Genomic DNA, 22603 nt, shown 5'->3' with positions numbered 1-22603 from the left:
GGATTGGCCAGAAGTCCGTATTGGAGATTCTGATTGGTCCAAAATCCAAGTTGTCCAATTTGATTGGCCATTTTGCAATTGGCAAAATTACTTCGCCACAACAAACTCACCACACACAGACACTTCCTCCGAACATATCCACGTCGCCCGAGATGCTATCCCCGAAGAAAGGACGTTTTCGATAAAAGCGACAAGCACGTCTCAATAAACGACGTGGTCGCGTTGCCCGAGCAGATGATTGCAAGGCGTTCTAATGAGTCTACAGTATCGCACGTCGTGGAAGTATGCTTGGAGGGCGAAAGTTCAACGGTTTAGGACGAACCAACACGTCAAATTGATTTTACCGAGTTATCGCAACCACGATATGGTGGCTAAAGAGCAGGTTAAACTCGTCAAAGACGTTTAAATTCCTTTGGTAAAGCCAGTCATTCGAAGTTCGAAGCCGGGGAAACAAAATTGACATCGTATTTGTCACGGCCTCAGCGGCGCCAGTCCACATTCCGGCAGCAGATCGAGGAGAAGGCGATTCCCGATGAGGGTCCGAGTCCTTCTTCTTGCAGGGTTGCTGCATGCTACATGTGCCCAAATCAAAGTGACGCCTACTCTGACTCTCTTAGCAACACCTGCACCAACACCAATGACAACAGTCACCCCGGAATCGACGACCCCACGGCCAACTCCAAGCCCAACACCAAGCTCAACACCAAGCACGACGAAAACGGATGATGTCACGACTACTCTTTCCCCTACAACAACAGCGCCCGCCACCCCGGAGCCAGGCGACATAACAACAAAGCCGCCGGTCATTACCACAACGACTACATCGACGAAACCCACAACTACCAACACACGCCCGACCACGACGCATTCAACCTCATCCACCGAAGCCCCAACCACCACGACGTCCACGCAACCCCCCACTCCAACGATTATAATTGAGCCCAAAGTCGACACACCGATCACGACGTACATTGCTATTGCAGGTGGAAGCGTGCTTGCCATCGGCCTTCTGGCGTTACTAGTTGTGGTACTTCGTCGTCGTCAAGCCGCGGAAGAAGATGAGGAGAATAACCACCGCAACATTACGCCACGGGAGTACTACTCGGAGCAATCGAGCAATCCGCACCATAATCACACTGGTGGGTCGGTGACATCCCGCAAGCATCTCGGATCGGCTCAAGACACCACGTCGACGCCAAGCACCATGCCCCAATCCGTGGATTACTTGGGTGCGTCGTCGCGGGTGTCCAATCCCCGCTCCGGTAACAACGCGCAGCACTCTCGGTCTTCCAACTCGCATACCGGCGGCCACCCCCTCGGTCAGTACTCGACGACTGGCGAGGTGAACGAAATCGCTGGCTACGACATCCGATTCGACAAATCCATGTCCAATTTCCGCGTCGCCAACGACGAAATCATCATGGGCGACTTGGTCGCGTCCGGAGGATTTGGCGTCATCTACCGCGGTGTGTTTGCCGGCGAGGAAATTGCGATCAAGAAATGTTTGCCCGACAAAGTCAACAACCACGCAGCGATGGAGTCGTTTATGCTCGAGATCAAGCTCATGTCGAAGCTAGACCATCCCAATATCGTCCGCTTCGTCGGCGTCGCATGGACGACGTTGGTGCAGCTCAAGATGCTGACGGAGTACATGCCCCGCGGCAACGTTCGCATGCTCCTACAGGACGTCAAGAAGAACGGCCGGTCCCTGCCGTGGGTGGTTTCCAGTGCCACCCGCGACATGCCGTCCAGGTTGCGCATCGCGGCCAATGTTGCCGAAGCCCTTGTCTACCTCCATTTAAACGACCCGCCGATCATCCATCGCGACCTCAAGAGCAGCAACGTTCTCTTGAGCGAAGACTTTGAAGCAAAACTCACGGATTTTGGAACGAGTCGAGAACTGTCGGACGAGCATACGATGACGGCAGAGATCGGAACGCTGGCGTGGATTGCGCCAGAGATCATGCTTGGCGGTCACTACACCGAACGCGCCGACATCTACTCGTTCGGAGTCATCCTCAACGAATTGGACCTGTGCGACCTTCCATACTCGAACGTGACCGACGCCCGCGGTGCCGCGATTAGCCACACCCGACTGGGTGTACTCGTCGCTCAAGGGAAAGTAGCACCTCAGTTTTCACCTCAGTGCCCGCCATGGGTACAGCAAATGGGAGGAGAATGTCTCCGCTTCGATCCGACCCAACGACCCACGGCCATGCAAGTGGCATACCGTCTGAGGCGCTCCATCGCTGATGCCAAGTAGTAGGGAGCGTCATCGATTTGTTAGATAGAAATACTGAAGCCCCTTCTCCTTGACGCCGCCTTCTCCCGCCGCGCTCAACGCCGCTACACAGATAACGCAAGAGCGCAGGTCCACCATGCGTACAAGACCGCTGACACGGCGCGCATGCGATGTCTGTCACTAGGCGTGCCAAAGATAAGTATGTTACCGAAATTAGTGTATGCGCCTGCCCACGCAGATAACTTGAAATACTGTGCGGTACAGGACAACAGCGCATGCGTGGTGGCCCCATGGCGTGAATTTGGGTGCGGTCGGTATCTCCCATCAACATGGAGCTGGTGCACGTGCTGGCAGTTTTTCGCCATGGAGATCGGTCACCGATCACGGGCACGGTTGGGACCAACCTCACGATGAGCGAGGACGAAACCCAATACTGGACAACCGAGCTTGCTTCGGAAGCAACTTGCCTCCGCCTGAATGAAAGGGTCAGAGTGCAAAGTTCTGGACCGCTGGCCGGCGGTGTATGGCCGAGAGGCCATCTCACAGAGAGAGGTGTCAACGACATGACCCGTCTGGGAGTTGAATTTCGCAAACGATATGCGGCGCTCGTGCCTCGAGATCACGACCCTCACACCCTCATCTACGCATGTTCGACCAACATCAGTCGCACCATTCTGTCTGCGAAAAGCTTCCTCTCTGGCTTTTGCGGCGGTGATAGATTGTCCTCCGACAACCCCCTTGTCTTGCATACTGTGGAGCCGAAAGACCTGACTCCCGTGCTCACTGGCCAAGAGTATCGCCTCCGAGCACAACAGCTTCGACAACTTGCATTGGCCACACTTCACGGCTACGCAGCTTTGGAAGTTGCAGTGAAACAGGTCATTGGAATCCGTGGGGCAGTCAATTGGGCTTCTTGTACGTCTCGCAAAACACTGCCTACGTCGCTAACTCGTCCTGGTGTAGTGCGAGAAGTGCTCGATTGCCGCCACACTCACGAACTCCCGTTTCCAGAGGGAATTTCTAGCGCCATGTACGATGCGATTACTCGGCACGCAGCATGGGAATGGTACATGTTCTACAGTGACCCTCAAGGGGGCCAACGAGGATTCATCCAAGCAATGCGAAACTTCCATGATTTGCTTCGTGATGCCATCCTGGTACGAGTGGATGTTGCGAGGAGGCCCTCATGCTGATCGGATGTAGACGACACCTCAGGGACGCCGATTTACTCTCGTATGCGCTCACGACAATTCTCTTGTTGCCCTCGTGTGTGCGCTGCAGCTTCATCATTCGAGTGGGTTTGTACCACCGCCGTACGGGTCGACCTTGGTCGTGGAGATCTATCAGGACAAGTCGAACGGAACCCACCACGTCAATGTTCAATGGGACGGCAAGGCAATGCGATTCCCACAGCAAGAGACATCGCTTGTGCCCATTGAAGTTCTCCATGCAGCCGTCGCATCCTTCATCCACGCCACAACGGCGTCCGCGCCGTCAACATCTTCCATGTAACTGTTTTAACCGTAAAGGCAATTTGATATCCGGTTACAAGAATTATCCGGCGAGATTGCTTGTTTAAACTCGGCTATTGTGGTGGCGGCGCTCTCAACACGGCCGCCGCCAACATGGAGATGACGAAGAACGGTAGGCCGGAGTCTCGTCCGAAAGATGGAAATCGGGGACGTGAAGGGAGCTCTTGTGCACCTATTTCAAATCGTGATGGAAGCGGACGAGGCGACGATAGCCGGGCACGCCGTAGCTCCAGAGAGCGTGAGCGTTCGCGTTCTCGAGGACGAACATCAGCTTCGAGCCAGCAGGATGGACGCCATGGTGACAGAAGAGGCATAAATCGCTCCTTGGATCGATCCCATCGAACTCAGCGGAGTCAAGAGAGGTCCACACTTTCAAACCGACGACGCCACGAGAGTCCCCCTAGACGGAATTCCAGTCCGCATCGCAGGCATTCACCTAGACGTGGCACAACTTCTCCAAGGCGGCATAATAGCCCCTCGCGACGTGATTCCAGCCCGACCCGCAGGAACGTCAGTCCTCACAGACGAAACCACAGTCCACAACGGCAACGCTCTCCATGGGGACGAGACAAGCGGTCTCCGCCTCGTCCAAGTCCCCGAAATGAAAACCTTGCTCCGCGCTCCGGCGACAACAGCGCCCTCGATCGCCTGCAGAAGAGTCCAGATCCCTCCAGAGGTTCCATCCCTGCGAAACTCCAATCGACCATCTCGTCCTTCGCTCCGACGTCCCGGGAGGCTGATCGTTGTGCATCCTTCCAAGACAAGTCAAGTGAGTTAACACATGACGTGGTCTCCAAAACTGAATATCCATCAGCTCAGAGTGAGGTACATTGCCGCGACGGTCAGGACGCCACGGGCACTCTCGACAAGTTGACGAGCCGATGTCGGTCTGCCGACGACCGGCACACATCGGCAGAAAACGGCGCGTCCGCCCGTGTCGAGGAAACGCACAACCCATCAAGGGATGACATATCCAGTGCATCCAAAGCACGGCAAAGTGCTCTGAATGAACACTGGAAGAAGTCGTCGAAGAACGATTCCAAGGAGTGCAAGGATGGATCCAAGCGCCAGGAAGCGTCGAGTCATGGGACGGAGAAGTCGGTCAAGGAGCGCGTTCGCTTTGCAGAAGACTTGGTCGACCAACCGCGCAAGTCAAGATGGTCGTCTACTGTGCCCAAGGACTCGGACGAAGTGCGAAAAGAAGATCGCAAGGATAAACCCCGACTCCATGGCGTCGTCGACGGTGGCGACTTGATCACTGACACAGGCATCGAACCTCTTGCGAAAAAGCAGCGGCTCAAGAAAGAAGAGAAACCTGCGCGGCCACCCCGACCTGTGTACACCGACCCGATGACCGAGGTGTGGGCACAGAGCTGGACCAATGTGTGGCAAAAGCATCGCGAAGCCAACCGAATGGAGACCAAGTGCCTGGTTACAAAGGGCGATGTCAGCATTGCGTCGTTCATGGTGTCTCTCGCCGAATCGGAGCTCGCGTTGATCGGCCAACGCATCCAAGCCCATGAGGCACGGCTGCAACAACGCGAGCGAGATGGCATCGTCGATGACGACTTGACCGTCCTCCCACCGTCACCGCCCGATGATGAAACGTAACGAAACAACGATTGAATTTGAAACGGTCGTAACTTGCGTGAAACTGTCTCGACACATCGCGTGAACCAAGCCTCGTGTATCTTGCGAAACGACGCGTCATGGGCAAGCGCCCTAGCCAGCCCGTGTGGACCGCGGCCCAGGTCGCGCTCGTGTACGATAACTATGGGTACGATGTCGAGCCTGGCCCGTCATCGCCGCCGCGGTCGTCGTCACCGTCGTGGGGAGTGTTATTCAACCTCACGAATGCCATCGCTGGCGCAAGTATTATCTACATCCCGCACGCCATGGCGGAGGGAGGGTTCCTGCCGGTGTTGGGCCTACTGTTTCTGTGTGGGGGCCTCACGCTGTACGCGATGAACATCCTTGTTATCTTGGGCCACCATCACCACGCCCGATCCTTCGAAGACCTTGCCCAGCTTGCGTTTGGCGTGCCAGGATATTTGGCCGTGTGCTTCTTCCAATTCACGTTTTCGTTTGGCGCAAACTGCTCGTACTTGCTCGTGATAGCAGACACGTTGCCCGTCGTACTGGGTACGATCCGTGACTCAACGATTGCGTTCATCTTGCGGTCTTAGGTCGCCTCTGCAAAATGCACTTTGCCCATGGCGAGCCCGTCCCAAGCTCTCAAACGCCATGGTATCTTCGACTCGCGACTGACCGCTACATTTGCGTTACGTTCGTGGTATGAACGACGAAGCGCGCCGTTCGTTTCCGCTCACCACCCGACTGCTTTTCAGCTTTTGACCCGACTTCACGTGTGTAGACGTTCGTCGTGCTGTTGCCAATTTGCATTCATCGCAGCTTTGCCAGCTTGGAAAAGTTTGCCGGTCTGTCTGTCGTTAGCGTCGTCTTTTGCACCGGAGTCGTCCTCTTTGAGTGCGTCTTCCACAAAGACGAGTACGTGGCCGACTCGCGCGGGTTCATGTACGACTACATCGAAGTCCACACCGACATCTTCCCTGCCCTCGGAACGATCGCATTTGCATACGTCTGCCAGCACCAAACGTTCCTCGTGTACAACACGATGTTTCCTGCCACGCCGCGGGCGTTCGCGGACGTGTCCCGCATTGGGGTCGCCGTGTCGGTCGTCCTTATCTGCGCCCTGAGCATTCCAGGGTACTTGCTGTTCCTGCATGCGACGCGCAGCGACATTTTCCTCAACTTCACCGACCTCTCGTACGTGCGGCACCCAGTCCTTCATCGTCTGGGCAACGTCGCGGTGTGTGCTGAACGAGATGTTTTCCCGTAGAGACAAGCTCATTCAAGTGTGCCGCCTTCTCACCGCTGTCAACATGATCCTGACGTATCCGCAGGAGGTACGACGTGGATGGAACGAGGCGCGTGGCCCATGCTGACCGTGTCAACACAGTTTATGGTGGCGCGTCACACGGTCCAGCGCCTTGTCGACCTGCGCCATGCCCGTCGGAGTGTTGTGGACCTGTTCCAAGAGCAAGCAAAACCGATCAACCGACGGGCGGCATGGCACGACCCTATCGACGAGGACCTCCCGACGCCGTCGCCATTACCGCCGTCGTCCGAGCTATCGACACACGCGCATGTGCTCGTCACGCTGTTCCTCTTGGCGTCGACGCTGCTAATTTCAATAGCGGATCGCCGCCTCGGTGACGTGACGAGCCTCACAGGATCCTTCAGTGCCGTCGCGCTCGCGTTTGTCCTTCCCGCGGCGTGCCACCTCAAGCTCCAGGTGCCCATCAAAGAACGTGGTCAATGGAAAGACCGCATCTTCCCCTGGTTCACCATCACGTTCGGCACAATCGTGTTCTTTGTCAGCACCACCACGACCATCCTCGCCATTCACCGACGACACACGAGCGCATTGCCCTAGATGCCACAACAATGTCCATCGAGCGGACATACTGGAGAGAACCCATAACATAACAAATCCTTCCTTGCCTCGTTGAGTCGCGCATGCTGCTGTCAGAACAGCCATGAGCTTGCGGCAGCAAGTGTTCAGGCATCAACGACATCGACCCAGTATCACGCTGGCACACAATTCGTGGCCACCTGTGAAAGCTCGCAAGTGGGACACGAGCGTGTCCTGCTCCAGTCGCCAAGACGCAAGGCTTCGACGTATCATTGTGGCTTAACTTACGTGACGATTCGTTGCCGGAATTGATTCAACAACGCAGAGAGGTCGCTTGCATGACCGAACACGCGTCGAGTCATGCGTATCCATACGCTTTGCCGCGCGGAGAAGACGCCCGCGACGGTGCCTTGCCATGGCGTTGAGAATAGATCAGGAACTTCAAGCTCCTTCATGTGGTCTTGGGCGCCGCTCGAGTGGTCGAACTGGAACCACGTGTCCGTAGCGTCTGTCCCAATCACGTCGGCAAGCACGCGATGGCCACCTGGATGCAAGTACAGGAACGCGCCAATGTCGTACACACGGCCGTTTACTACGATGCAGTTCGGCTGGCCCTGAGCAGCGAGAAAACGCAAACGTTCCAATGGACGTGTAATGCGATGTGTAAAATAGTACTTGCGCCAACTCAACCCACATGGCGCGTGGAACCGGCGACCGTCTTCATGCATGTCGCGACGAAAAACGAGTTTCCACAGCACAGCGTTCGATTCGCCCGTCAACTCATGCCAGGACGAGCACACGACGGAGGCTGCGGCGAGGCTTTGAGCATCCAGGTAGCTCAAGATTTCGTTCGAGACCTAGGTTAGATGTCCATGTTAATCCCACGCGACCAGAACGGAGGCGAACGAGTACCTCTGATGGAATGATGGTGAGTGTGTGGTGCAGCTTTCGCCGCTGTTGACACTTTGCATGCACCATACTCACATAGGGGCCCATCGATGGCGGGGTCAATTTTACAGACGACGTGCTCATCGTCGTTTTCATTGAAGGCTGCGTGCAGAGGAATCCAAAGAGGAACAGACACAGGAAGAGGAACGCCGACGAAAAGCGATATCCAGACGAGTCGTTCACGTCCTGATATTCCAAGGACGACACGTACACGCGTGTCGCTGCCACCGTCGGGAGCAACATCACGACAAGGAATGCAGTCGCCATTGCCGTCCGTCGCGCGATTGCGCTTTTTCAGATCTGGGCAACGAACGACGAAACCGAGGAAGGTTCTACTAGTACCAGTAGCTTTCACCCCCGTCAGTGTTTAAGTAACGTCACAGTTGTATAGTCAAATTAAGTTGTTATCTAGTAGCAGGGCGAAGTACTAGTTCGAAGCGGACGTTGAAGTTGGAAGGGAAATCCGGTTATTTGAATCATTATCCGGGGATCCCTTCATTCATTGCGCCGTCGATATCCGAATGGCTTGCTTGGGGTGGAAGGAGGTGGAACATGGGTAGGGCCTCACGTGAGCACTTTAGTTCCGGCGAAATCGACCTTGTGGCGACCTCCGACAAGCTCTCTAGACAGAGCCTGCGACCAGAAGGTGCACGCAAGGATGTGCACGCAAAAGGTTAAATGAGCTCGTTAATTGCGTGGCGGTTCTGCCGTGGTGAGCTGGTGTCGCGCCCATGGCGATTCGAATGACGCGAATGACGCATATAAACACACATGGATGCAATGTGAACAACGTTCGCTGGTGAAATCGTCCCATGATGGACACGGTGCACTCTTGAGAGCTCTGGACGGTAGTGCTGGAGCGAATTGGCCTTGATTGACAACACACACTCGACGACATGCGCCATGGCGTCTTGGAACCACCACTTCCACTTCCACAATGCGACGGGCAAGTGCACTCGTCGCTCAACTTGACTTAATCGGGTGTAGTGCTCCAGCGCTTTCCTCCGATCCTGTGGCACGCCGTAGCCCATTTCGTACATGTATCCCACAGTGAAGAGCGCCGGCGAGACAAACACATAGGCCGTGGTGGACGATAGAAACTTGGTCTGCGACACCAAGTCGGAGTACAGGGCCATGGCTTCCGCGTAGTCGGCATTGGCGTACGACGCAAGTGCCAGTTCAAGTTGGGCGTAGGCCGAGCCTTGGCGCGCAGCATGCCGTAGCAGCCACCGCGAGACGTCGACATCTAGCCACAGATTCGGAAGCCGTCAGTGGAACAACAAAATCTACCAGAACATCGTACTTGGCTCAGTGACGTAACCCCGTTGAATCAAGAAGGCTGCGTTCGTTTGGGCAACTTCGCTTCCTTCTTCCGCCGCCAGTCGATACAGGTAGTATGCCGCCGTGTAGTCTCTGGTTTGAAACTTGGCCAGCGCCGTATCCATAAGTGGCACAGCGACGCTCTCCGCCACACGTTTGTAGAGCGCCACGACCGCCGTACATTTCGCCTCAAATGGTGTTGTGATTTCATTCGACCGCTCCATGATTTCGGCGAACTTGAAGGTTGCGAGAACGTGGCCAGACTTGGAAGCCGCTTCAAAGTACCGCCGAGACTGCTGAGGGGCAATCGCAGTCAGCAGCGTTGCAGCGTAGTAGATGGAATTCAAGTGACCTAACTTCGACGCCGCTTGAAAGTAGTGCAATGCGAGGCGGCCGTCATACATGCCAGCTTCAAGGTTGAGCAGTCCCAGGCCATGCAAAGCCTCCGCGTCATTTTCTGGTGCCATGAGAAAAAAGTCTCGCGCTCGAGTCGTGTTGATGGGTACCCCCCACCCGTGCGAGTGCAGACGGCCCAGCTGGGCTGCTGCGGCGAGGTGGCCCCATTCGAACGCTTGATGCAGTAGCTTTCGCACAAACTTATAGTCGGGTGGTGGTGTCTGTTGGGCAAGCAATAGCTTGGCGATGCGGTGCAGAGTCGCACCGTTCCTCGTCTTAGTTGCAGCAGAAGCGAGGAAGAGCAGCTTGTCGAAATCTTGTCTTGTCGAATGCGCTGAGGGTGCGTCTAGAAGCTCAGGCAACCGTGGATACGTCGGGATGTGGGAGTGGATGTCATGGGTCGACGCTGCAATCGACGCGGCTCGCTTGTAGTAGACCAGAGCGTGAGCACATGACCGCGGGACTCCTTGACTAAACATTGCGCGGTAGCCAAGAGATTTGGACGCGGGTCCGTGGCCAGCTGTGGAGGCAAAGTGGTCATACACAACAGCCGTAGCTGTGCTTTGTTTCACTTCTGGATGCGGGAACCCGACGGCATGCATGAGTGCGAGGAGGTGTTGGGCACTGGGGTTTCCGAGCCGGGCACTGCGTAGGATGTAGTCGACGCTACCTTCTCCAGGAAAAGAGAGCTCACCGAGGGCAAAGAGGGCGTCGCCAGTCGCTGCCCAGTCGCCCATGGTCACCACGGCAGCGTACAACGCTGTGGCATTCGCGATGTCCACATTTCTGAAGTACGATTAATTTCCTTGTTGGCTTTTCAATGGGTAGATTTACCTTTGGGCGTGTGCATCGTGAAGCAATGCAACTGCAGCTGGATTGCTCGGAAGGTTCCATGCTCTCACAGAGGCCAGAACTGCCACAAGCCGCAGGGCCATCGACACCATGGAGGACTGACAGGGACGATGCAGGGAGCTAGAGCCCAAAGGGAAAGCGGCAGAGGATCATTCCGGCGGCTCTGCCACAGTCGCGTCCTGTCAATCGTTGCTCCAACAACGAGAGCTCTAGCACTCGGTGGTCAGCCAACGGCCCAACGCGACAACGGTCTGGATATCTATTTATATCCTGCGATTCCTGTAAATTGTGAGTATTTCAAATTCGTCGTTGGACGAGAAATATTTCCACGCGATGGAAGATCTTGAGAAATGCCCCGTTGGACGAATCCAGTGAAATATTTTGAGAAAATCTATTTTAGTCTACGTAACATTGGTCATCAATTTTGAGTGGTCCTTCCATGTATTTTATACCATATCGCATAGTTTTTTTCTCATGTCGTTGAATTGAGTGTTGGTCCGCTTATTTGTTCTGACGGATTTATGGACGGTCTAATTTTATATTCATAGACATACAAGGTCCAGCATGTTGTACATACACTTGAACAAAAAAATTCCCATAATTCGTGAGACACGTCCACAACACATATCATTGCGCAAATTGCCCGCGTCGACCAAGATGGCAAGCGAACCAACATGGGTCGTCGTGTTGTCCAGCCTCCGCGCGACGGACCTGCCGATTGCCGATCCGTCCTTTATGGGAGGAAGCAGCGATCCGTACCTTACCTTTATGTGCTTGGAACAAGTCAAGGCAACGTCATGCTTGCCATCGACTCTCAACCCGGTGTGGGTCGAAGAGAAGTTCCAGTTTGAATTGCGAGGGAACCGCTTGAACGAGTCGACATCTCTCGTCGTTAAGGTGTGGGACAGTGATGTGGTGTCGGCAGATGACTTGATCGGGTCGGTTGAGATCCCTTTGGGGTCCATTCAACGAGGCCGCCAACCGAACGCCGACGTGTCGACGTTTCCAATCGTGCTTCAACCCGAATTCACCAAACAACGGGTATCTCCGCAGCTCCATGTGAAGATTGATATCCTGTCGGAAGCTGAATCTTTGGACGAGATCACGCACGAAGTGTGGGAGAACGAGCGAGCCAGCCGCGGCCTTACAGGCACCACCTGGAGCAAAGCGAACCTTCAAGCTAACGAACGCAAGCACTGGAGCACGGACAATGGTCGCATCTCATCCGACAAATTCGACGCGATCACACCGGCGGTGCCGAAAGGGTACTCTGCAGGCTCGTGGCACTACGTAAAGGCCCTGGGCGACGACGATGGGTGGGTGTACGCGACTTCATTCAACGGACCATGGTACAAAAAGCAAGGCATGCGCACGACGGTGCGGCGGCGACGGTGGCTGAACTCGTTCGTCAAGGAGCCCGAGATGCAGGAAAATGAGTTTTAAGAGAGTCCCACAACAGGCAGTCGGGTCTCGACCCTTGTACGACCCACTTCATCCTATCTGAGCGGGTTGTTCGTCCGTCGATGATGGTTCCTTCTTCTATCCCTTCATCGAGGAGAGCCATCCAAGGGCGTCAAAACCACCAACGCCTGAGATCCCGAGCTCGGGTCGCTCTTGTGTTTCAGTGGCTGCTAACAGGAGCGACCCCCACCACGTAAACAAGTGCCCCGTGCAATCGATTGAATAGTAACTGTTCAGTGGAGCACGACCGGGCTGGCTGTACGAACCGAGACCTCTACAGTGCACTCTTTTCTGCTCATCACCTTCCAGCGACCAGACAAGTACAACCACCGTGAGCCCAGGATCTTCGACGACGGAGATTCCCTCTCTTTGCCCTCCTGTGCTTGCCGTGGTCGGCCTCCCTCTTCCCCAACTGTTGATTCCACAGACGACCATGGCCACATGTTTTGCGCCTGGTGCACGTGACAAGGCCAACGATCGACTCCCTTGCTCCTCTTTCGCGTCGTAAGGTTGACCATAGAGAGAGCGCTCGTCGCACCAGGCCGTCGGCGACTTAAGCCAGAGAAGATTTTTGTCCATTGTGTTCTCTGGACTGACCAATCACAAGCGTCGTCAGCTCACTTCATTTCGCAAGTGCCCATCGAGACACAAAGGCGGGATCATGGGCGTCGTGACCAGCATATGCTGCGCGCCGGAAGACGACAGCCAACACCTCTTCCGCCGCAAACGTCCAGGTACGCCCCACCGAAGACACAGCGCCCCAGTATCCTGACGCGGTCATGCGCACGTAGCCTTGGACAAGAACGCTCGTGTGATTCGCATCGTGCTCGAGAAAGCGACCGACTTGCCCGCTTCCGACTTGGAAGTCATGGGTGGCAAGAGCGACCCGTATGTGTCGTTCCAGTTTGGCAAGCAACGCCGACGCACCGATGTCATCGACAACACCCTGAACCCTGTGTGGAAGCACCAGGAGTACGAGTTCATCGTGTCCAACGCGGACGTCGCGCAACATAAGGTGCTTAAGATTCGCGTGATGGACCACGACGTGTTGTCGGCGGACGATCTCCTTGGCGACCTCGAGTTTGACATGACCAACTGGACTGGCGCCACCCGCCTCGCCGACGCCGCGCTCAAGCCGTACGACCTCCGCGTGCCGCCAGCGTTTGACGCCCAAAACGTCAAGGCGCAGCTGCACATGTCGATTTGTTTCCTCACGCCATGGGAAGCTGCAGCCCGCATCACGCAAGAGATCTGGGAGAACGAGCGGTGGCTCACAACCACACAATCATGGTCCAAGAACTATTTGACGTACGGCGACAAGCACGCGTGGACATCAAGCAACGGTAAGCAGGGCGGCCCGAGCTTCAAGGATGCGCTGCCCGACATCCCGGATGGTTACGTCCAGGCAGGCCAGTGGCAATACGACGTTTCCCATGGCGACGCGAACGGATGGGTGTACGCGAACACGTTCTCCGGCCCGTGGCGCAAGGAAAAAGGAGCACTGCATCGCGTGCGCCGCCGCTTGTGGGTAAACCACTACGACCGTTGCCCGGAGCATGTCGCCCCCGCTGCGTTTTAGTCGATAAGCTAATGTGACGTGGTGGTGTCGGTATCGTTTCGACGCGTCCTGGTCATGGCCATGTGCCTATCGCAACTCACTGGTGTTCCGTCCACGTCAGCGCCGATTGAATGTCGGTGGAGCGACACAGAATACGCGCATGGACGACAGGTTATGGGCGAAAATGACCACACGACTACAACACGGACGCGACTTCGACGTCCTTTTCATAGTCTTCAAACCCGAGCACTTTGTCGGCAAATGCGGCCGACGTCAGCGACATTGTCGTCTCGAGCATATCTGCTTCGTCTCCAAGCAGAGCCCGCAAACAAGACGAGAGCTCCTCCTCTGACATGGGCTCACCCTGTCCAAGGGCATGAAATGGGACGATTCCACCACACACCACACGTACCATCGTCAAGAGCTTGGCCTTCAAGTCAGCCCACTTCAACGACGGACCCCGGAGCCCACTCAAGATGTGGAACGCGTCCTCGATCTGCTTTTTCCCAATTCCGCACACTGGGCGATGGTTTGTGTAAAGCTTGACAAACGCGGCCAAGTCGACGGCGTCGACCGTCTTGGTCGTCTCTGTGAAGCAACTGTACTTGACTTCGCTGCACATGTTTTGAATCTCAAGCTCCGTCGGGTAAAACCCCAACGCGCGCATGACGTGGGGAATCTCAAGCAGGGGAATGCGGTGCGAGATGTCGCGCGCCGCCGTCGCGCTCTCGCCTTGTGTGCGCAATTGAGCAAAATAAAAGTAGTCGACGATCTCGCTGAAAAACTTGCCGTGGGCGCCGCCCTCGAGCAGCGACGTGTACGGTTCCATGTCGTGCCCACCCTGCGCCTCCAGCGCGTCCAGGGCGCGGGGATTTATTTCCCACAAGTTGACAATCATGTCATTGCCCCCGGCGGTGACGAAGAACTTGCCGTCGAAAGTCACGGCCACGTTCGAGATACGTCCGGGGTGCGCGATCAGCCCCATCGATTTGTGGGGATTCCCATCCAGCGGCAGCTTGAGTAACCCCACAACCTACAAGCACACGCAAGAAAAGCCCGTCAGAGTATTTTCCACACCCATGGGGGCGTGCCTTGTCATGGGTGCTGTACGCGCAATATCGGCCACTCGATTTGTCATGGGCGCTTTTGTCCGCCGGAATCGCCAGTACTCGATTCAATGGCCCGCCATACGTTGGACTGAGTGTGGTTTTTCGACACGTCTTGTTGTTGGCGTTCCATTGCTTGAACTTGTACTCGTCATTGGCGACAACGACAAGGTCTTCGTGCACGCCTGCCATGTCAGGATGCCAAAAGCACGTGGTGGGGGTCGCCGACTGCTCAATCTTTTGCGGTGGTACGTTCAAAATAATGCCGTCCATGACGCTCGACCGCGGGAGACTGTAGTCAACCAGCATGCGGTCCTCCCCGACCGTCACGAGCAGCGCTTGCTGGTCCGGCGACATCCCAAACTCGAGCCCCGTGATCGGTTTCGTGTGGCTTTTGCACCGACCAATGTACGACCACATGTCCGACGCGTCGAGATCGTCCGCGTCTGTCGCAGCCATCGCCTTGCTACGCCACAAGTACAAGTAGTTGCTGGCGTCGATGGCGGCGACAAATGACCCGTCCGCCGCTATCTTGACGTCGACAATCGGGTTCTACGACGGCTTCAAGGTCATTTTCCGACAGCATTCCATCACCTAGGTGAGAGTGACATTACTCTGGCTTGACGGAACGTTGCGACGTCCTCCAGAGTCGACGCATGCACGATCTTGATTGTGCCGTTCGTGAACCCGACCAAGAGATGTTTGCCCGACGGATGATACGTCAAGCACTGAGGGCGCAACTTGTCGGAGTCGAAGCTGCGCAGCATGACGAGGCGCTTCCCGACGTAATCCCACAGTTGAATCGTGCCAGAGTAGCAGCTCACCGCGATGTGGCTGGTTGCAGGGTGCGCCGCAAGGCCGTGGATCTCGTCATTGATGCCTTGCATGAGGAGCGTGCCACGGCGCTTCTCAACATCGTATTCATCGTGGATGCTGGGGGTAATGCCCAGGATGAAAGCGTCTACAAGCGTCCAATGCGTGAATCTCCCTCCATCGAACATCAACGAGGCCAGGTGCATGTCGGTCCATTCGTTTGGAAGCGACTTGGCATTCAGATGGACGTACTGGACGTAGAAACGATAAACTCTGGAACCGTGAAGGCATCCGCCGACGCGGGCGTGGCGTCGACGTTGGCGAACGAGACGGCCATGACGGGTCCAGCGCACATGTCTTCGTACCATGCCACAAGGCGAAAGTCAAAGTCGTAGAATCGAACGGCGCCGTCGGCACATCCCATGACCAAGTACCCATCCATGTCAGCTAAAAAATTGATCGCCATCGGTTTGTCGTGGCCGGTCATTCGCACGATCTTGGTTGCTTTCTTGTCGGCGTGGACGAGTGTGGATGCGTTCGTTTTCACGGGCGCCGCGTCCCAAAGAATCAAGTCGCCATCGACGGTCGCCGTGATGGCTTGCGACGAGTCGGGCACAAACAGCGACTGCGTGAAGGCGCCGATGGTTTGCTTAAAGTCCTTTTGAGACAGAGGTGGCGAATAGAACTGGAGTTGATGCGCTGCCCAGTTCCAAAAGATCACGCGCTGGGCACCGTTTGTCATAATCTCACGGATATCGTACGTGTTGAATCGTACGCACGTCTGGACGTCCTCCGTCGTCACCGCTACGAAGGAATATCTGGTTCACTTGCGCATCCACGAAGGCGACGTACCTGCGACGTAGAGCGCATCGTCGCGTGCTACGGTCCACTCCCACAGCTTGATCTCTTGGGCGTGCTCTTTCCTGTTGCTTTTGTCGGTGGCAATTGACAATGTCACGATGAACATGGCGTCAGGCGACAGGTCGAGGCACTGGACTCCGTCGACATGGGGATTAAAGATGGTTTTAATCGGATTGCCGGTCGTGGCGTCCCACACGACAAGCATCGAGTCTTGCCCTTTGTCAGCCGTCACAATCCATCGCTTGTCTTCGCTGACGGTACAGCACGATATTGGGTTGCAGTGGCCTTGTAGAAGTTTCTGCGTTCGGTTGGCGTAGTTGTAGATTACACCCGTGTGGCCGGCCGTGTAGAAGACGGCGTGGACCGTGTCGTCCGATAGACTGTGGACCCCACCGACAATGTCTTTGTTAAAGCCGAACGACCAAGACAGACTCAGCGCATTGCTGCCGCTGCCTGGCCCGTCCATGGTAATGTAGTGGTCGTTACAAAACTCCAAACGACGCGTCCGGATATTTTCCGGTTAATTGGCACTTCGTGCTGAATTAGGTGTCTGCGTTATTCGCTTCTTCCTCGCAAACCCAACGACGCCGCCGAAAGGTTGCAGAGTGGAGATTCCATGGTCCCTCCATGGACACGGCGTACGCCCATCCGTCGCCATCGCCGTAGTCTTGGTCAACTCGCCATCCTGCATGAACTGCGTGATCGCCAGCCTCATCCACGACTTCCCACTCGCCGTCGGTGTCAAGTCGTTGCTGGTACTCCCATCGACTGCGCTCGTCTGGTGTTTGGTTTGTCGATGGGCAAATGGATTCGAAGGAAAGCCAAATGTGGCACTTGGCTTGGCGCTGTGGAATTTGTGGGGACAGGCGATACGGTGTCTCGCAACATGACTCGACTGCGTCCACGTCAATTAGCGTCGATGCAAGGACAGAGTCGCCGTTGAGGTAATCATGAATCGTCACGTACAGGCGCAAGGCTTTGGCTTGCGTCACACTAAAGTCAAACACTGCTGGAGGCGACCATGTCGGGTTGAGTGTTCGTGGCACCGCCGCGCTCGTGTGTTCAATGTTTTCTTCATTGTCGTCGTTGACATAGAGTGTAAAGACAACGTACGGATCGCGCTTGCCCCCACCCCACTTGTGCGTGTCATTTCCGTCCGTTGTCGCCACCAGTGGAGGAACGTTTGTGAGTTTGTGCAGGTGCACGCGCAAGGTGTGGTGGTGCTCGTGTGACAAGTGGACCATGTCGAAGTTGGTATGTAAGCACTGCCTTTTCCTTGTAAGAGCATCGCATTGTGCTGCGGGACTTTTGGAACAAGTGCACCAACGGTCATCTCCACACCGCAAGCCGTTGGATGGTTGACCGTTTCGGTTGGCATGTCGTTGGCCAAAGCGTCCGTGTAAGAATTGAGATGTCTGTGGTGGCACGGCTGTACAATACGCCTTGGCTGAGTTAATCTTCCGCCGCCGACTCATGCATACCACGTGGGTCGTCGCTGTCTAGCCACATTCTAGGTAACCAACGAGTAATCCCGAGTGTGTTCGAGCGCAGGATGCAACAATTTCTTCAGAATGAATGGAAACACTACGCGAGACCAGTTCGGGGCTGCATATATGCTTGGGGTGCGGTGGCCGGCGTTGTTGAATTGTTCCGTCCGCGAGTGGGGGTATGCATCACCTTTTCGGACACATTACACGTGCTTTGTCAAGGCGAAGCTCGGCATGGAGGCGGAGTATATCAAGACGTTCTTCCTTAGAACGCCTTCTTGGGCACTCATGTCGAATGTAGCTGGTGATATCATCGTACTCATCGTTGCTGTAGGTTTCCATGCCAAACTTCATGAATGACAACCATGTACTACGTAGTAGTAAAATTGTAGAGAGGTCAACGCACAAGGGGCAAATACAAATAAAAAAACTCTTGTTCATGAATTCTTATCAGTTGTTAGTCCTCTTAGCAGTATTTGGATGGTCTTCGCTACTTCCACACTTATCTCAACGGGTATTCCTTTTTGACTGTGAGTTCGACTTCCATTGAACAAAATTTAGATATTGCTGAGCTCTGAGCTCACACAAATCTTCAGAGGAAACTCTGATGTGGTTCTTGAGATATGAATGCGTGTCCTCGATGCCGTTATAACGTGTCAATACATTGGCTGTAGAGTCGACTACTAGTAATGGCGTAGTGCGGAATTAAAAATTTCGCAAGTGAATATTGCAACTTATTGTAAATTCATTGACCTTTCGGATACAAGTAGATATTTTTGCACCTACACCACACAGCAAACTCACTGTTTGGACATTGGGCGGGTTCAGACCTGAGCAATTAAATTATCTGCATGTCATTGCAAAACCAAAAATTTGACTTGCGCATGTAATGAATTGGTCCACTGTGCTGGATACAGAGACTTAACGTACTTTAAAGCAATCTCCTTAAAAATAAAATTCCGATTTTCTCATCGTGTGAGTTCAGTCAAGTTAACGAAATGTACGTAGAAATAGTCGGCCTTGCCCTTGAGCACAAGGCATCGAAACCAGCATGCTGCATGCTTGGCATGTCTCAGGAACTCATTTTATTTCATACATTGAGCTTGTATGCATTTAACAAATTTATATAAATATCGTCCAAGTGGTGTGCCACCATCTGATTGCTGTTGCACCAGCATCCAGTGTCCAAGTGCGCACGTCGGCAACTACGCGCGATCCGACCGCAAGCACCACCATGGACAGATCCACGGTCGTGCGAGACTACCACTACACGGATGCAATCTCGCCATACACAGACTTCGACAGACTCGACGACCTTCACCTTGACCATGACCTGTCGCCACTCAGTTTCGACGACTCCATGCATCATATCGTTCAAGTGGAAACAGCCAGGACGCTGACGGGTCGACGGGTCCCGACAACACCGACAACAGCTAGGCGGCAAGCGATATACGCTTCAAACAACGGCGAAACGAGGTGGTTTCCAAGGCGCCTCTTCCCGAAGTTCTCCATATGGGACACGAACGTTCTGTGGTCTGCCCTGGCAGCCCTTGCAATCGCCACCACGTCCATGGTTACCGCCGGATTTATCCTCCGCCGTCCATCTGAATCGTCCTTGGGCATTCATATCGCCTGCTATGCGCCAGGGAACGATGAAGCTGCTGTGTTTCTCGGCGATTTTAGACAATCCCATGCCATCGTGGGCGCAATGGTTCAGCTGGGCACGTACGCTGTGCTTGGTGTCGTGTCAGTGTACGTCGGCATTCAGTGCAGCTTTAGCAAGCAAAAGGTTCTGGCCAACCCAAACAATTCCAACCTGAGTACGACCAACCACGTTAGGCGAAGCCTCATATGATTGCGTAGCGTCGAGCTTTGTGCTGCCGTGTTATGGCACGATTTGGTACACCATGGCCGCGCTCTCCATCGCCGAAATTGCCGTCATCGCGTCCAGCCATGTTCGATACGTCCAAGACAGCCGTGGCCCCTATTGCATTCTCCTCAACTTCCCCCGCATGTGGTAACGAGAGTCGAGTGGATGTGGCTCGTATGCACATACTTCACAACCTGCGGTAGGATACGGCACCTGGTTCCGCTGCTCATGCTTCAAAAGTCCGTGTCCCAACGAGCCGTCCATCGCGCGATTTTCCTTTCAGGCTTATGTACGATCTGTCCACACTCCTTCATCGGGTTGAGTGGCTCGTGTGCGTAGTGACAGCGGCCGTGCTCAGCATCTTGACTGCACCGCAGAGCCTCTCCACAGTGTTCATTGCATACCCGTTTGGGTTGGTCTTGTTCTGTTCGTTCGTCAAATTTGTTTTGCACACGCGCGCGTCGTTTGACGTGTACTGGTACTTTTTGCTCGTGTTGTGTACCGTCCACATCTTGTACGTCCTCATCTCTCTCTTTGCGATACTCAATGCCGATGGCTGACGCCAGGGCTTCGTGTAGGCCATCCATGTTGTGGCTTGCTGTGACCGACGCATCGACACCTGCCGCCGTCGTGCTGCTGTCGATCTCGGCAGACATCCTCGACGGATGGACCCTCGCTGCGATTATGCTGACACTACGGGTACGATCGTATTCGAAACCTCCGTCAAAGGGGTGGTCATGGTGCAGCTAGGTCGATACAATGTACTGGCTTGGCCTCGACACGCCATCCGCCAAGAGCCACGACCCTGCCAAACTCTACCTTCGTTTGGTACGTTGGCCATCGAAGGGTTGTGGAGCGCGCGGTCACTTGTGTCGGGAATAGATTGCGGATCAAGGAATGGGATCGTCGTTTTCCACGCGGACTTCGGTCTACGACGTCCACTACTTGATCGAGATGTTCAAACACGTACGTTTGCACGGCATCTCGGTGGTCCATGCAGCATCTTGATGGTCCTTTGTGTCTGCGCAGTGCATGGTGGACGTGTCGTCGCTGGCGCTGGAAGCGGTGGTAGCGCAGGGATCAACGTCGGTAGTGCTGCGGGGTCGCCTCCAACACGCCCTCCGCGAACCCGAGGCGGTAGCCATCAAGTTGTACACGACGTGGTTTGTCACGGACGACGAAGTCTGTCTTTTTTCCAAGGAGGCGGCGTGCAATGCGCAGCTATCGCACCCCAACATTGTTCGTTTCTATGGGTGAGAGAATCTGCACGTTCGAGCTTGACGGGGCGAGCAATGCCGTAGGTTGTGCGTGGTGCCCCCCAGCATCTGCCTCGTGTTTGAGTTTTGCGACTTGGGGTCGCTCGAGTCGATTTTACAGGCCCAACGTCGGACTGGAGACGCGTGGGACCTCCGCACAAAGCTAAAGGCGTGCTTGGATGCCTGCAGAGCAGTAGCCTACCTCCACAGTTTCCACCCTCCTCTTTTGCACCGGTATGTACTGCCCGGCATGCGTGCTAGACGCGGACGGCTCTCCGACGTCTTTCGTTCGGCGGCTCGATTCGCTGAGACTATAACTTTATTGTAGCGACATCAAGACTGCCAACTATCTCTTGTCGTCATCGGATAATTTGCTCAAGCTCAGCGACTTTGGCGAGTCGAATCTGCTGGGACCGAAAAACGACGGCACGATGACAGTTGTCGGCACCGTTGACTTTATGGTTTGGATCTACTATCGTCGTCACCTTCTGCGAGTGCGCTGCGATGGACTTGCTGTGTAGGCACCGGAAATGATCAATGGGAGCAATACCAAGAGTGCCGTGTATGGCCCTGCTGCGGACGTGTACAGCCTCACGATGACCTTATGGCATATATTGGTGCCGGGAGAAGCCCCGTGGCACGGCCATTCCCACTTTGATGTGTACACTGAAATCATTCAAGGCCATCGCCCCCGCCTTCCGTCCGATCTGCCCCCCGGCTGTGTCGACTTGTTGGAGCGTGGATGGAGCCCCCAGCCGCATGACCGAGAGCCTATACACGCCATGGTCCAGCGCGTGCTCGATTTATACGCGCCGTTCACCCAGTGAGACGAAGCGACTCCACAAAAGCTGAGCGAACAACGTCCACGCGGCGAGGCCAGGTCCTGGTCTCGTCCGCAGTGCCCAGACCTCCACCGTCCACTATCTCGGAGGCCAAGGCTACGTAGCGTTAGTTGGCAGTGATGCAGTCCCGCCCCCAACTTTATTTATTCCCATCAACACTGCTACAGTCCCATCGTGTCCAAGGCGAAGTGTTCAAGTAACGTCTAGTACACTACTAGTAGTATGTACCACGTGCTGCTCACATGAACTCTGCGAGGGTCCATCGTTCCTGATACTAGTAGTGTAGTAATACTAGGTAGACGAGTCCTACTACTATATTCAAAGTAGCGAGTAGGACACATTCCGATTGATTTCTCGTCCAAATGGAACAGTCTCGTTGACAAGTGTCGTCCACTTCGACATTCCATTCAGATTGTCTAAATGCAAGAATACATCCAACGCCATGAGTGAAAAACGAGGAGAATTTCTTTTGATATTGCACGACTCAACATGATACATATGCTTATAAAAAGGAGTCGCGGTCCCGTGTTCTAAACTATGGAGGTTTTGCTCAGGACGTGGTACTCTATAAAATGATACATCGTGAACAGAACAGTATTTCGATCCTTCCCCTCCAAATAGAA

At 54.8% G+C, this 22603-nt stretch overlaps 11 protein-coding genes across 13 annotated transcripts; 7 read left to right on the top strand and 4 right to left on the bottom strand.

Annotated features, from left to right (window-relative positions):
• The first annotated feature begins 451 nt into the window (after positions 1 to 451).
• Positions 452 to 2316, top strand: H310_04787 (TKL protein kinase). Its single transcript, XM_008869287.1, has one exon. The coding sequence runs from the start codon at positions 533 to 535 to the stop codon at positions 2261 to 2263; it is 1731 nt and encodes a 576-aa protein (XP_008867509.1). The 5' UTR covers positions 452 to 532; the 3' UTR covers positions 2264 to 2316.
• A 204-nt stretch (positions 2317 to 2520) lies between these two features.
• Positions 2521 to 3807, top strand: H310_04786 (hypothetical protein). The gene is made up of 3 exons (XM_008869286.1): positions 2521 to 3157; positions 3206 to 3399; positions 3446 to 3807. Exons 1-3 carry the CDS (start codon positions 2572 to 2574, stop codon positions 3752 to 3754), a joined length of 1089 nt encoding a protein of 362 aa, XP_008867508.1. The 5' UTR covers positions 2521 to 2571; the 3' UTR covers positions 3755 to 3807.
• A 15-nt stretch (positions 3808 to 3822) lies between these two features.
• On the top strand, positions 3823 to 5428 carry H310_04785 (hypothetical protein). Its single transcript, XM_008869285.1, has 2 exons — positions 3823 to 4543; positions 4589 to 5428. Exons 1-2 carry the CDS (start codon positions 3868 to 3870, stop codon positions 5383 to 5385), a joined length of 1473 nt encoding a protein of 490 aa, XP_008867507.1. The 5' UTR covers positions 3823 to 3867; the 3' UTR covers positions 5386 to 5428.
• Positions 5429 to 5451: 23 nt separating this feature from the next.
• Positions 5452 to 7390, top strand: H310_04784 (hypothetical protein). The gene is made up of 5 exons (XM_008869284.1): positions 5452 to 5916; positions 5961 to 6067; positions 6149 to 6561; positions 6635 to 6701; positions 6755 to 7390. The coding sequence occupies exons 1-5, from the start codon at positions 5484 to 5486 to the stop codon at positions 7229 to 7231; spliced, it is 1497 nt and encodes a 498-aa protein (XP_008867506.1). The 5' UTR covers positions 5452 to 5483; the 3' UTR covers positions 7232 to 7390.
• H310_04783 (hypothetical protein) lies at positions 7368 to 8481 on the bottom strand. Its single transcript, XM_008869283.1, has 2 exons — positions 8123 to 8481; positions 7368 to 8067 (listed from the first exon to the last, which is right to left on the bottom strand). Exons 1-2 carry the CDS (start codon positions 8423 to 8425, stop codon positions 7495 to 7497), a joined length of 876 nt encoding a protein of 291 aa, XP_008867505.1. The 5' UTR covers positions 8426 to 8481; the 3' UTR covers positions 7368 to 7494.
• A 338-nt stretch (positions 8482 to 8819) lies between these two features.
• On the bottom strand, positions 8820 to 10976 carry H310_04782. Of its 2 annotated transcripts, XM_008869281.1 has the most exons (3): positions 10709 to 10976; positions 9462 to 10660; positions 8820 to 9404 (listed from the first exon to the last, which is right to left on the bottom strand). In XM_008869281.1, the coding sequence occupies exons 1-3, from the start codon at positions 10816 to 10818 to the stop codon at positions 8833 to 8835; spliced, it is 1881 nt and encodes a 626-aa protein (XP_008867503.1). In that variant the 5' UTR covers positions 10819 to 10976; the 3' UTR covers positions 8820 to 8832. The 2 variants fall into 2 exon arrangements, with proteins under 2 accessions (XP_008867503.1, XP_008867504.1); XM_008869282.1 differs by having other exon boundaries at positions 8820 to 10660.
• A 383-nt stretch (positions 10977 to 11359) lies between these two features.
• On the top strand, positions 11360 to 12763 carry H310_04781 (hypothetical protein). The gene has a single exon (XM_008869280.1). It carries the CDS (start codon positions 11384 to 11386, stop codon positions 12167 to 12169), a length of 786 nt encoding a protein of 261 aa, XP_008867502.1. The 5' UTR covers positions 11360 to 11383; the 3' UTR covers positions 12170 to 12763.
• On the top strand, positions 12631 to 13923 carry H310_04780 (hypothetical protein). The gene is made up of 2 exons (XM_008869279.1): positions 12631 to 12921; positions 12979 to 13923. The coding sequence occupies exons 1-2, from the start codon at positions 12849 to 12851 to the stop codon at positions 13764 to 13766; spliced, it is 861 nt and encodes a 286-aa protein (XP_008867501.1). The 5' UTR covers positions 12631 to 12848; the 3' UTR covers positions 13767 to 13923.
• Positions 13900 to 16992, bottom strand: H310_04779 (hypothetical protein; the record flags this gene model as incomplete). Its single annotated transcript, XM_008869278.1, has 6 exons — positions 13900 to 14109; positions 14158 to 14778; positions 14837 to 15403; positions 15466 to 15812; positions 15917 to 16468; positions 16517 to 16992. Coding segments are annotated over 6 exons (2731 nt in total), but the record flags the coding sequence as incomplete, so codon positions are not given.
• Positions 16993 to 17031: 39 nt separating this feature from the next.
• Positions 17032 to 17769, bottom strand: H310_04778 (hypothetical protein; the record flags this gene model as incomplete). Its single annotated transcript, XM_008869277.1, has 1 exon — positions 17032 to 17769. The coding sequence occupies one exon, from the start codon at positions 17767 to 17769 to the stop codon at positions 17068 to 17070; it is 702 nt and encodes a 233-aa protein (XP_008867499.1). The 3' UTR covers positions 17032 to 17067.
• A 1384-nt stretch (positions 17770 to 19153) lies between these two features.
• H310_04777 lies at positions 19154 to 22205 on the top strand. Of its 2 annotated transcripts, XM_008869275.1 has the most exons (11): positions 19154 to 19832; positions 19876 to 20029; positions 20086 to 20171; positions 20222 to 20396; positions 20461 to 20581; positions 20633 to 20710; positions 20765 to 20848; positions 20912 to 21135; positions 21184 to 21372; positions 21467 to 21599; positions 21660 to 22197. In XM_008869275.1, the coding sequence occupies exons 1-11, from the start codon at positions 19247 to 19249 to the stop codon at positions 21963 to 21965; spliced, it is 2136 nt and encodes a 711-aa protein (XP_008867497.1). In that variant the 5' UTR covers positions 19154 to 19246; the 3' UTR covers positions 21966 to 22197. The 2 variants fall into 2 exon arrangements, with proteins under 2 accessions (XP_008867497.1, XP_008867498.1); XM_008869276.1 differs by having other exon boundaries at positions 21467 to 22205.
• The last annotated feature ends 398 nt before the right edge of the window (positions 22206 to 22603 follow it).

The sequence above is a fragment of the Aphanomyces invadans genome (genome assembly GCF_000520115.1).
Source record: "Aphanomyces invadans strain NJM9701 unplaced genomic scaffold supercont1.8, whole genome shotgun sequence".
In the NCBI taxonomy this organism is placed as follows: domain Eukaryota; phylum Oomycota; class Saprolegniomycetes; order Saprolegniales; family Verrucalvaceae; genus Aphanomyces; species Aphanomyces invadans.
This window is presented reverse-complemented; position numbering and strand designations above follow the sequence as displayed.

What these genes read in the sequence shown, in the direction of transcription:
- H310_04787 (XM_008869287.1), top strand. Translation starts at nt 533, where the DNA reads ATGAGGGTCCGAGTCCTTCTTCTTGCAGGGTTGCTGCATGCTACATGT.
- H310_04786 (XM_008869286.1), top strand. Translation starts at nt 2,572, where the DNA reads ATGGAGCTGGTGCACGTGCTGGCAGTTTTTCGCCATGGAGATCGGTCA. An exon ending in GGCAGTCAATTGGGCTTCTT is followed by an intron (nt 3,158 to 3,205) that starts GTACGTCTCGCA and finishes GTCCTGGTGTAG; the next exon opens with TGCGAGAAGTGCTCGATTGC. An exon ending in TGCTTCGTGATGCCATCCTG is followed by an intron (nt 3,400 to 3,445) that starts GTACGAGTGGAT and finishes GATCGGATGTAG; the next exon opens with ACGACACCTCAGGGACGCCG.
- H310_04785 (XM_008869285.1), top strand. Translation starts at nt 3,868, where the DNA reads ATGGAGATGACGAAGAACGGTAGGCCGGAGTCTCGTCCGAAAGATGGA. An exon ending in ATCCTTCCAAGACAAGTCAA is followed by an intron (nt 4,544 to 4,588) that starts GTGAGTTAACAC and finishes AATATCCATCAG; the next exon opens with CTCAGAGTGAGGTACATTGC.
- H310_04784 (XM_008869284.1), top strand. Translation starts at nt 5,484, where the DNA reads ATGGGCAAGCGCCCTAGCCAGCCCGTGTGGACCGCGGCCCAGGTCGCG. An exon ending in CACGTTGCCCGTCGTACTGG is followed by an intron (nt 5,917 to 5,960) that starts GTACGATCCGTG and finishes TTGCGGTCTTAG; the next exon opens with GTCGCCTCTGCAAAATGCAC. An exon ending in CTCAACTTCACCGACCTCTC is followed by an intron (nt 6,562 to 6,634) that starts GTACGTGCGGCA and finishes GTTTTCCCGTAG; the next exon opens with AGACAAGCTCATTCAAGTGT.
- H310_04783 (XM_008869283.1), bottom strand. Translation starts at nt 8,425, where the DNA reads ATGGCGACTGCATTCCTTGTCGTGATGTTGCTCCCGACGGTGGCAGCG. An exon ending in TCACCATCATTCCATCAGAG is followed by an intron (nt 8,068 to 8,122) that starts GTACTCGTTCGC and finishes CATCTAACCTAG; the next exon opens with GTCTCGAACGAAATCTTGAG.
- H310_04782 (XM_008869281.1), bottom strand. Translation starts at nt 10,818, where the DNA reads ATGGTGTCGATGGCCCTGCGGCTTGTGGCAGTTCTGGCCTCTGTGAGA. An exon ending in CACGATGCACACGCCCAAAG is followed by an intron (nt 10,661 to 10,708) that starts GTAAATCTACCC and finishes ATCGTACTTCAG; the next exon opens with AAATGTGGACATCGCGAATG. An exon ending in GGGTTACGTCACTGAGCCAA is followed by an intron (nt 9,405 to 9,461) that starts GTACGATGTTCT and finishes ATCTGTGGCTAG; the next exon opens with ATGTCGACGTCTCGCGGTGG.
- H310_04781 (XM_008869280.1), top strand. Translation starts at nt 11,384, where the DNA reads ATGGCAAGCGAACCAACATGGGTCGTCGTGTTGTCCAGCCTCCGCGCG.
- H310_04780 (XM_008869279.1), top strand. Translation starts at nt 12,849, where the DNA reads ATGGGCGTCGTGACCAGCATATGCTGCGCGCCGGAAGACGACAGCCAA. An exon ending in CTTCCGCCGCAAACGTCCAG is followed by an intron (nt 12,922 to 12,978) that starts GTACGCCCCACC and finishes ATGCGCACGTAG; the next exon opens with CCTTGGACAAGAACGCTCGT.
- H310_04777 (XM_008869275.1), top strand. Translation starts at nt 19,247, where the DNA reads ATGGACAGATCCACGGTCGTGCGAGACTACCACTACACGGATGCAATC. An exon ending in TTGTGTACCGTCCACATCTT is followed by an intron (nt 20,397 to 20,460) that starts GTACGTCCTCAT and finishes GGCTTCGTGTAG; the next exon opens with GCCATCCATGTTGTGGCTTG. An exon ending in AACATTGTTCGTTTCTATGG is followed by an intron (nt 21,136 to 21,183) that starts GTGAGAGAATCT and finishes GCAATGCCGTAG; the next exon opens with GTTGTGCGTGGTGCCCCCCA.